The following is an 11,781-nucleotide window of genomic DNA, read 5'->3' on the forward strand; positions in this document are numbered from 1 at the left end:
ACGAAGCACACCTCAGCTAAAATTTTACAATTTTTTAATTTTTTGTGAAGAAAAAGCTGAAAAGTGCTTCCTAGAAGATCTCTCAAACACTATCTTAATGTGATGAATACAGTTCCCACTCCACTTATATAATCTCCTTGGTCCTCTACGAACATCTAGGGGTGTCAAAACTCAACCCAACTCGTCAACCCGACACGAGTCGATCCAAAAAATATCAGGGTATGGTTGGGGGTTTTTGGGTTTGGGTCGTATCGGATTGACCCGAAAGCTAACCCGAAAAATTTAATCGGGTTCGGGTTCGAGTCGGGTCAACCCGGGTTTACCCGAAAATTTTAATTATTATTATTTTTATATAAAATTAAGATAGATTTAATACATTTTTATACGTTGTATGTTTGAAAAAAAATTATTGTATATTAATATAATAGATTTTCGTCATTGAATGTTAATTTTGTACAATTTTTATTTTTTAAAATAATTTTTATTTTTGAAATAAATATACTTTAAATATTCTACACACTATAATGGTATTTTTTCCCCATGGAATATGATAATAGAAATTGCAACCAATACTGTTTTTATGTGTATCGGAGCTTAAAAGCTCTCCGGATCTGTTTGGTAATTTTTTTAAAAAACAACTTATAAGCTGTCAAAATAAGCTGTTTGACAGCTTATAAGTTGTTTTTTAAAAAGTAAGGGGAAAGATACTTTTTTCAAAAAGATCTTATTTTAACATTCTATCTCTCGAAAATATCCTTAAATATTTTAATAAATCTCCATCATATCCTCCGCCCATTAAATATTAAATATTATTTTTAAAAAAAAATTCAAAATCACATAATTTTTTCTAAAATAAAAATATTATAACAATTTTATTTTTTAATATATGTTTATTCTAAAATTATTTTCATATATGTATAACTTGAAACATTATTTTCATATAATTATACTTTTTTTTGGTAATTTTGACAATAAAAAAATCTTATAATACCAAACACATCAACATCTTTAAGTTATTTAAAATAAGTTTATCCAAACACTTTAACAGCTTATTTTTAAAATAAGTTTTAACAGCTTATAAACTCGTAAAACAGCTTTTAAGCTCTAGAAATTTATAAGCTCTTTTTAATAAGTTTAATCAAACATCGTCTAAGTCGTATTGCCGTATTGGATAAATTATGTGTGATAGACTCATTGAAAAAAATATAGTTTGAAAGAATATAACTTATTAATGATATTTTAATGTTGAAAAAATATTCTATTTGAACTGATCTATATAAAAAAAAAATACTACTGTATAAATTTGTAAAAGTATTTCATCGAAAACCTGCTCTATTTTCATTGGGAGAATCGATCGAGTTGGAGCTCATCTAGAAAAATCGAAGATTGAAGGATGAAGGGATTGATCAAGAATCATTATCACGTTGCGCATTATGGGAAATCGTATGAATTAAAAACTAATCTTTTCAAAAAGTAAGATACAGTTGGCCGGTCCATTGTCGGCGACATGGCCCCAGAAATATCGACTCACCAAGTTCTATTCTTTCTATCTTCCTTCTTTTCTATTTTATAAAAATAATTAATTAAATTAAATTTGTTGTTTATATATGATTTTTAATTTAATGACATAAAAAATATTTAATATCTTGAGTTCTTGATCTTGAAAAAATTAAAAATCCGTTCTTTTACGGCCTTAATGAACTGTGAGCTCTGTGAGAGCGGCGTTTGAAAATGGCGACAACCCATTTTTACGGAGAAATCCTACTGCTGTTGTTATGTATGTCTGCGGTGGCGGTGGTGGTGGAATCGGGCATAGGAGTGAACTGGGGAACATTGGCACTCCACCGGCTGTCGCCGGAGACGGTGGTGGATCTACTGAAAGACAACAAGATATCCAAAGTGAAGCTGTTTGATGCCGACCCCAGTTCGATGCGGGCATTAATGGGAAGTGGGATTGAAGTTATGGTTGGGATCCCAAATGAAATGCTTGCTTTACTAAGTGCTTCTACTTCTGCTTCTGATTTATGGGTTGCTCAGAATGTTTCCAGTTACATGGTTAGAGGGGGTGTCAGTATCAAGTATGTTCTTGTTTCCGTATTTTTAGCTGATTTTGGATTTCGATTTTTAGTGTGAATGGTTTTATCTTGATGCTTAGTTCGTTTATGCCACTTTGATGTCTTCAAGTTTGGGTTTTTCTCCTTGTACACATTTTTTTGTTGACTCTCTCCAAGTTGGCTTCGGCTGATTCTGGCAAAGGCAATAGTGTTTTTTGTTTGGAAAACCTCATTATCTTATGTCCTAAATTATAATGCTGCAATGATTTGAAGATGTCTCAAGGTGGATTCGTTGAAACTAATTGTGTTGGTTCAGTAAGACTAGACAGTGCGCGATTTATCTGGATTGAAAACTTGTTTTCGGCTATCAGCTTTAGCTCTTGCCGTTTTCAAAATCCTTGTGAAATATGTAGTGACAAATGGACTAAGATTTGTCGCATGAGGAAAGTGCACTTCCAATTATTCATTAACTCTACAAGTCTCTGCCTCTTTTTGCCTTAGGAAATTTATTTGCAGAAAGCTAGATGTTTGGGATATATGCTGAAAGTGAATTATCTTAGTTTCTGAATAAATTTAGAAAAATTGTCGAGCTGCATTTGCTGAAATGCAATTTGTGGGGTTTGGTATTCATTTTTTTATTTACAAGTAATGGAAAACTTTTCTCAATGCTGCAGTTTACCGATTAAATTTTCTCAATGCTGCTGATGTTTATAGTGTTATTGCAGGTACATTGCGGTTGGAAACGAGCCCTTTCTGACTAGTTATTCTGGTCAATTTCAATCTTATGTTTTACCTGCTCTGATGAATCTACAACAGTCTTTGGCAAAAGCTAATCTTGTGGGCTTGGTAAAGCTGGTTGTACCGTGCAATGCTGATGCCTATGAATCTAATCTACCATCACAAGGAACCTTCAGGCCTGAGCTTACCCAAATTATAACGCAGCTCGTCTCTTTCCTTAGTTCAAACGGTTCGCCCTTTGTAGTGAATATATACCCATTTTTAAGTCTATATGGAAACTCAGATTTTCCTCAAGACTATGCATTTTTTGAGGGTACAACTCATCCTGTGATGGACGGATCAAATGTCTACTACAATGCATTTGATGGAAATCTTGACACTTTAGTTGCAGCTCTCAGCAAACTTGGATATGCCCAAATGCCCATTGTTATAGGAGAGGTGGGTTGGCCAACGGATGGAGCTGTTAGTGCTAATTACAGTGCTGCGAGGGCCTTCAACCAGGGTCTTGTGAATCATGTTCTAAGCAACAAAGGGACGCCTTTAAGACCAGGCGTTCCTCCTATGGATATTTACCTTTTCAGTCTCCTTGATGAAGGGGCTAAAAGTATACTCCCCGGAAACTTTGAGAGACACTGGGGCATATTCTCTTTCGATGGGCAGTCAAAATATTCTCTGAACCTAGGGTATGGATTATTAAAGAATGCGAAAAATGTTCAGTATCTTCCTTCTCGATGGTGCGTGGCGAACCCTACCCAGGATCTTTCTACCGTGGCAAACCACTTCAAACTTGCTTGCACTTATGCCGATTGCACAACACTCAACTATGGGGGATCTTGCAATAATATCGGTGAGAAGGGAAACATATCATATGCGTTCAACAGTTACTATCAGTTTCAGAAACAGAATGCACAGAGCTGCGAATTTGATGGGCTCGGGATGGTCACATTCTTGAACCCTTCGGTTGGTGGTTGCAAATTTCTTGTTGGGGTTGCTGATGGTGCTGCAAGCTTCAGTTCGAGCAATGAAAGGATTATATTATTGCTAATAATTTTTTTGGGATTTTACATACTTCTGGTATGATCAGAGTCTTGTGGACTCTGGAGTGGGTTTCAGAGGGTTCCTTCTTCTAAAACCGACAGGTTGCAAAAGAAAAGAGAATACTGCACAGATAGATGAGTTAGAATTTAGAACTTACGTTAGATTATGTACCATCATAGTATACTGTTCAAGGATTCATGCCTGTATTATTGCCAAATGTTGCTTTGTACTAGGTAAGACGGAAGAAAATGTATTGCATTCATGGCGAATCTTGGTTATTCTTATTCATAGCTGTTGATAATTGTCATTCTTTTGCTTCAATCTAAAGTTCAATTTCTCTGGAGAGGTCAAGAACATCACGATGGACAATTAACAGGAATTATGAATAGTTTTATACTTAAATGGGGTAAAATGTGCTGTTTTGTTTACAATTTCAGACGCAGAACTCAGAATGATTCCTCCTGCCTGTTGCACAAGAAAATTATGAACATGACGTATATAGGTTCTTGGTGTGTTATGTTTCTCTGCCTTTGCTCTAAGTGTGCTGAGACTCTTCTTACTTGAGCTTCTTTGACTGGATTTCGGTGTACTGATCCTTATCTTTCTCTGCCTTTGCTGGTGTGAGTTTTCCCCGAGACTCTTCTTTCTCGTGCTTTCTCATGAGGATTCAAATTTGAATGCTGAATTTCAGATATCCCTTCATCTCTAATTTCCCTTGCTTTTCTCGTTTCTTGTACTGCGCTTTCCCTTATCTTAAAGCTTAGTTCTGGTCTTAGTTGGAACTTGTCATCGTAATTTTTGCCACCCTTTCCTATACTTGATTGACGATCATCTGTACTTAATTTTAATTTGTTCATGTCATCTCTGACAACTGAGGTTTGATCTGATGATCTGTGTTTTATATTTGTCATAGTGTTGCCTTGCTCTTGTTCGAAGAAGAGAAGTTGCACCACAGTTCTCAAAGGCAATCGATCGTTTTTCACTGCATGTGAGCGTACTTCTGGCGACAAGTTTTGGCAATCAAGAATCCGGCAGAGGTGCTTCTTATCCATTTTGCTCAGATCGGGATGCTCCTGTTGTCAAGTGTATGAGCAATCATTTATCAAATGAACACTTGAAATCAGAATGCAGAAGATTAGGAAATGCTCATACATTTTGAAATTGACAAATATTGGGCAATAACAATCCATAATAGTGTGGTGGCTGTCTTTACAGTATATGAATCAGAACATGACGCATAGACCATTCTAAAATATGAAAAAAATACTAGTTTCATTGTTACTAACAACTATAGACCGCCAGTATAACGATTGGTGTTATGGTCGAGGCCGTGCACGATTATCATGAATTCCAGGTTGGAACAATGGTTTAGAGGGTATATTGGGATCTACAATTGCCTATATTATTTGGTACAATGGTTTAGAGTGATTTTTAACTTTGTAGACGACCTATAGCCTTTGGTATAGATAAACATGTTCTTTTGCACTATTGATTGAAATTTATGCATCAACACCATCAGAACAATACCTTGAGATAAATGTTGATCGCCTTGTACAGATTATCGTGATCTATTCGTGCAATTCCTGGCAGTGTTTCTGCTAAAGCCGTCATTTTCTGAACCGACAGGTTGGCATCCTTTGAAACTACTTGCAGGTATGAATCAATGAGCTTTCCAACTTTATTAATCGATCTTAGTGACAAGCTTTCATCTGTAGGAGTTTGTCTTTTCCATTGCCTCAAAAAACTCTCTAACACGGTCTGAACCAATTCGATGTCATACAAAGTTTGATCATTTGAGACTCTATTAGGAAGCAGCAAATCATCCAACGCTGCATCCTCAAGTTGCATACCTGAGAGCCTCAAAATTTCTGTTTTTGTCACTGGAGACACTCCAAGAAGATTCGAGATGCTAACGAGTCTTAGCAAGAACTTAACCGAGACGGACCCTTTATCTGCTGGAATCAGGCTGACAATGGTCTCAAGAATTCTTTGCTTCCTGTCCGGAGAATCCTGATCTTCTACTTGAGACGTGGACCCTTCACTCAATCCTGTATTGGTGATTTCTGGCAGCCAGCGGCACGCATAGACGTGCAAAGACTCACCAATTAGCTGTGGCTGCAGCATATTAGTTGATTTTATAGCCATAACTATGCATCTGAACATGTCTACGTCAAGGAAAGATATGTCCTCTGTCCACCAATCTTTCGGCACCGACTCTCGACGGTTTTTTTCGTATCCTGGTCTGGTATATGTATATGACCATGAAACCTGAAGAGGGCTTCATCCAAATCAAATTTTTATGCGTAGTCACACTCACACCAGATACTAAGTATAGATTCTTACCTTGTGCGGAGGTGTTAGTATCTTGTCGACTATGGATTCAATGCATTTTCGAACGATACCGAGACTTTCTGACCACTCATATATCCCACTAGTATTCTGAAGAGTCACAACCGAGTCCTTCCACCCTTCAAGAATGCAAGATGAGAGAAAAGCCTCCAATTTCGTGACAAAGTTCCCAGTTTCGACTTTCTCTGTCATTCCAAGGTACTTGGCAGCACAGAAAGCTGATACAAAATTGCGGGCACTGAGGTTAATCGTGATCCCATAGCAATACTTGGCACAAAGCTCGAAAGCCTCCTCTCCTCCTGGAATATCGTGTAGGTTCAACGTGACGTTGCTCGAATCTTCAGAATCTGAGATGAGTCGTTGCAGTAGCCCACACTTTGGAAGAAGAGGATACTGTAACTAGGCATGCCAGAATCAAGCATTATACGAGTGATCTTTTTTGGTTTTAAAAATGATCTACATTTTTACCAGCAACAAAATTTACCTTGTGGAGAAGATAGCTGATATTGTTTATTTGAATGGTAAGGTCGCTCGGTACATCAGATATGACGATCCTGAAAATCGCGATCCTCAGTTAAGTGTCATCTTGATCAGTACACAACTGCAGCAGAAAAAATCTTGCTTACCTTGTAGCCTCCTCTGTGATGAAGGTGTCTGGCCGGTTCCCCAGTTTCATGAACTTCATTTTTGTGACGATTATTACGCGATTGCGATGAAAGATTCAGTCCAACACTCATAGAACTTGTTCCTATCCCTTCAAAGAAAAATCATGACAGTAAAATGAATTGGTGCATACACAGGCAGAAAGTGAACTCAAGAAACAAATCGAAGCCAGCCCTTTTATGATTTTTTTTTTCCTTTGCACTTTGTTCATTGCAAAAAGAAACAAAACAAAACCACATTTTCACCATTCATCAAGTTTCAAGGAAGAAGTTAAATAGAACAGGTACACTCCCTCTGATCTGCATCACAAGAAAAAGTCAGAAAGAAAAAGTATACTTTTTTTCCCAAGAATTCTAAATTCTACAGGATCAACCTCGCACAGAATGATTCGGCATGCATTCGCACGTGGGTCGGGTAGGACGAGCAATTTTCTACAAAGATCCTAATCCTGAAAAATCACTAGGTGCCTAGACATATTCAGACCACAATCTATCGACTGCATTAACTTTTTTTTTTTGCCTTTAGTTTGTGGGTACTTGGAATCTTTACATAAAGACCATAGAATTATGGCTCATCGTGCACTATCAGTTTTGATGCATTACTTTTCCACATATCAAGGGAACATAATAAAACATGAAAACTATGTAAAGAAGCCAAGCACAGTGAAAACCTCACGTTTGGACCAGAAAACTGTGAAGCAAAGTAAAGCACCATGTTTCCATAGGCTGACATATATATGGGAATTTTAGCCAAATTTGGTACCAAATTTTGGACATTGATAAGTATACTTGACAAATTTCCAATACAGAGTTTTGGGAATTTCTCTTTGTCCATACTCTATTGGAATCGTGTCATAAAGTCCAAGAAAGTATCTTCATGACCATTGCTTACATTCAAGTAAAGAAAAAAAGCAACATAAAAACACAGATAACCCAAAACTTACCACAAATCAAGTGAAGTTTTTTCAAGCTCACAGCAAAACGAGAGTTTCCTTCAAGCGAATTCGAAGGAGGAGGAGGATCAGGAAACGAGGGAGGCGTGGCTAATTATTTATGGGGTCATCTTGTTTGAAATCAAGAAAAAGGCCTACCACTGAAAACATACGACACAAATGACAAAATGTGTGGATACTTATTAATTGTGGGCTTAGTCAACATTGTAATGCATCAAAGTGAAAGCTAATGATAACATACTTGAATGTAGAAAAAAAAAAAGAAAAAAAGAAGAAAGGATCAGTATCTTTCAAGAATATTGGATCGCAACCAGATGGCCAGTCGCCCTCCTCCATTGATAGATAACAATGAACCTACTTTTAACTATGTATACATACACAATACATAATATATAAATCAACCCATTTTTTTTATTCCTAAGATTCTTATTCACTCACACCAGCATGCATTGCAAGTGGGCAAGCCCTACCATTTCTTGAAAAGTGTTTTTTTTTTCTCCAAGAAGTGGGGCCATTCAGATTTCAATCACACAACTTAACATACATAAATACATACATACATACCCTGAAAGTGATCAAATTACGCAAAAGATCAAACCTTTTTGCCCCCAATTAATTCAGTTTATAATGTATTTCTGAAAAATGGAAATGAAAGTTGGAGATTATCTTTATGGGGATCACTTTTTTTATGTATCTGCAGCACTATTCTGATCATAGTTGCCTCCACTAGGTGGGATGATGGTGCAATGATCTCCAGCTTTGGTGTCGGCCACGTGTCTTGTCCTGTACCGTTTGATCTTGTGTTGAAGACAGAGAATCTTGATAGGACTGGTCGGAGTTGAGATTCGGTGATTTGCTTGTTGTTGGTGGTTTTGGAGGCCAAAGCATCGCCCACCCACTCTCCCTTCCCTTAGTGCGCTTACACGCGTGGGCGTGGCTTCATTACGTCTATCATGTCTCGACTTGTGCTCAACTGGGGATGTTACTTGTCTCTCGAGACTATCGTACCACTGATCGAACGAACGTCGTATAAAAATATATATAGTGGACATAGAACTTGATAATAGTTTCGATCGAACGTCGTGTATAAAAATATAATGGAAGTGACACTCTCAATGTTATGTAGAATTTAATAATAGTTTCGAACGTAAATATTAAAAGTTGTTTGTGAATAGATTATGACAGAAATAATTTGTTCATTAATATCCAAGCTAGCTCACTCTAGCTGATTTTTGTTCAATATAATAATATTTTGATATCTTATGTGTTCATATTAAGAATCCCATATAATTTATACAGTTTAAATATAGATTTTTTTAATTAAAATATAGACATGTATATTTCACGCACTTTGATGAGAGCGAACCCATCATTCTGCTCATAATATGCATAATGGATTACTATGATGGGTATCATTGTGTGCGTAAAGTTTGATTTTTAAAATATATATGATATCATTGTTTAGGAATCTAATGTAGCCTTTTTTACAAGATTAAAAAGACACACGCACAGATTTATTTTTTTTTAAAAAAAAAAGAAAAAGGACACCACTTGCGTGTGTCTACTTCCAAGACAAGTAAATTGTGGATACTTTGTTTATGGTAATAACCTCATTTTGTAATTTTTCGGCTCTCTTGAATTTTCCTTTTCTTTTTTTTACTAAGTGGAATCTGTAGTTGCTATTTTTCGATGTGTACTAGTAAACTCAAGAATTAACGCAATAGCTTACAAATTACGCTAGTTAGATAAACTGTACTAGAAAAATCCCGTGTAACAGATTCGCCTGAAAACGTGTTGGAATAGGAATCAAACTCCTTACCACTGAACATACGCTTCACATACTCCACCAACTCGAACACCAGTCTTTTGAACCAATTATTTAACCAAACATGATATTATGTTATCAAAATCCAAAAAAGAAGTTCATAAACTTTTTTTAAAAAAAAAAATTCCAAAGAAGTAGCAATCACGAGCTAAGTGAGAATTAAACCGTTGAAGTACACACTATCGGATAATTTTTTAAGAAAATAATTTATACATATTTTTCATTATTAATTATAACTTTTGATAAATACTCGATTCGATATAAAAATTATCCTATAGACGTGTCTATTAAAGTTTCCCTTAATTTAACTTTTGAATAATTTTAGTTGAATTTTTTTTATTTAATTCATTTAAATTTTAAAAGCTTTAAAATATGTAAATCATAATATATTATAAATAAAAATATAAAAAAGTATGAAATTATGGAATTAAAAATATAAATTCATCGATAATATGACGAAGAAAAAATATATAAAAGTTACAAGAAAAAAGTGAAAATTCAATGCAAAAAAGACTAAAAATGAAAAAATGCAAGTTACAGGACTAAAAATAAAAAAAAATGCAGTTACAGGATTAAAATTATAAATTCAATGTTAATAGGACTTAAAGTGAACAATTAATGAAAGTTACAGGACTAAAAATGCGAATTAATGTTAATAGGACCAAAAATAAAAAAAGAATGCAACTTACAGGACTAAAATTACAAAATTATTTTTAACATGACCAAAAATGAAAAATATGCAAATTATAAAACCAAAATTGTAATTCTCCCTAATAAAAATATCATAATCATCGTATGAAAATATTATAAATATTAAGTAATACAAACATAAACATATCTATATATATAACAACGGGTAAATTATATATTTAAAAATAATATATATTAAAAATATTTATAAATATATAATAAAATGATACTTTCTCTTTATGTCCGTTATGATATTATAATTTATATTAATAAAATCACAATTCATCAATATATATGAATATATAGAGTTAAAATATAGTTTATCATATTTATAAAATATTATAAAGTAAATATTTTATATATTTAATATTTATTTTAAAATATAATTAAAAAATCATGTAATTTGAGAGAAATGTCTAAATCAAGTGAAAAAAATTGGTAATCATAATCATGTAAATCAAGACAATAAGCAAGATCCACGTGATATTGTGTTGGAGCTTTGATTTCCTTATGCAACAGATTTTTTTCCCCAATGATATATATGTGCGTGTGTCTTTTCATTTATGATACACGAATTTCACGTTGAATACGTTTTTGGATGCATGATATAAAACTTTTCTTTTTTATTTATTATAGTATAGTAAATATGTATTTATTTTTATAATTTTGATCGATAAAATAATTTAAAAGGCAAAATATATATCTAGTTGAATTTAATAAAAATATTGGACTTGAAAGCAATTGAAGTAAAGAAAAAAATTGACCTTTGAGTTTGATCATATATCAGTTAAGTCATTTTCAATAGTTTATGTACCAATTTGATATTTAATCAATAAATCGTATACCAAATAATTTTTACTCTTAAAAATGAAATATGAAATTGGGCATGATTTGGTAGTTGGTTTGAGGTGGTTGCCACCACATCTGCAATGCAATGAGTAATTTTAATGGAGAAAATTGGTGGTGTGGGCCTGTGAGTACAATGGACTCATGGGCTCATCCAAGATACCCATGTCGGCCCTTACCAAACCAAATCTTTCTCGTACAATCAATTATCTATTCAAATTACTCAGGGCCGTTAGTGGTCCGACAAAATTACAAAAAGAATACTCCAGTTCCAGAAGTATTCCCAACTCAATTTTTTTTTTTAAATAATTAAAATGTTATATGCAATAGTAATTGTAGTGGATTTCAAGTACATCCAAAATATATCAAATTAGAATCTGAAATCATTCCCCAAATCAACTCTATCGATTACAACAAAAAGAAATTGTTATAATGATCATTTTACACTATTTCAAATTGTTACAATTGAGTCGCAAATACAAGACTTCGTCCTAAACTTAAATCCTAATATCAGATGATCTATAAGTATTCACAGTAAGTTTTGTTATTTCAAGCTCAAGTAAACTATGTTTGAATAATTTAACGACCCAAGATTTTTTTTTTTTTTTAAAAAAAAAAAAAAAAAA

At 34.1% G+C, this 11,781-nt stretch overlaps 2 protein-coding genes across 7 annotated transcripts; one reads left to right on the forward strand and one right to left on the reverse strand.

Moving 5' to 3' along the window:
- The first annotated feature begins 1,435 nt into the window (after positions 1–1,435).
- On the forward strand, positions 1,436–4,097 carry LOC140890057 (glucan endo-1,3-beta-glucosidase 5). Its single transcript, XM_073297811.1, has 2 exons — positions 1,436–2,078; positions 2,780–4,097. Exons 1-2 carry the CDS (start codon positions 1,732–1,734, stop codon positions 3,870–3,872), a joined length of 1,440 nt encoding a protein of 479 aa, XP_073153912.1. The 5' UTR covers positions 1,436–1,731; the 3' UTR covers positions 3,873–4,097.
- An 83-nt stretch (positions 4,098–4,180) lies between these two features.
- LOC140890055 (BTB/POZ domain-containing protein At5g47800) lies at positions 4,181–8,115 on the reverse strand. 6 transcript variants are annotated; one of them, XM_073297807.1, is made up of 7 exons: positions 7,786–8,115; positions 7,088–7,141; positions 6,806–6,933; positions 6,664–6,733; positions 6,174–6,578; positions 5,358–6,098; positions 4,181–4,903 (listed from the first exon to the last, which is right to left on the reverse strand). In XM_073297807.1, the coding sequence occupies exons 3-7, from the start codon at positions 6,862–6,864 to the stop codon at positions 4,427–4,429; spliced, it is 1,752 nt and encodes a 583-aa protein (XP_073153908.1). In that variant the 5' UTR covers positions 6,865–6,933; positions 7,088–7,141; positions 7,786–8,115; the 3' UTR covers positions 4,181–4,426. The 6 variants fall into 6 exon arrangements, with proteins under 6 accessions (XP_073153908.1, XP_073153909.1, XP_073153910.1 ...); XM_073297808.1 differs by lacking the exon at positions 7,088–7,141 and adding an exon at positions 7,518–7,567; XM_073297809.1 differs by lacking the exon at positions 7,088–7,141 and having other exon boundaries at positions 6,806–6,927.
- Positions 8,116–11,781: the final 3,666 nt, after the last annotated feature.

This window comes from Henckelia pumila, chromosome 3, assembly GCF_033568475.1.
Source record: "Henckelia pumila isolate YLH828 chromosome 3, ASM3356847v2, whole genome shotgun sequence".
Taxonomy (NCBI): domain Eukaryota; kingdom Viridiplantae; phylum Streptophyta; class Magnoliopsida; order Lamiales; family Gesneriaceae; genus Henckelia; species Henckelia pumila.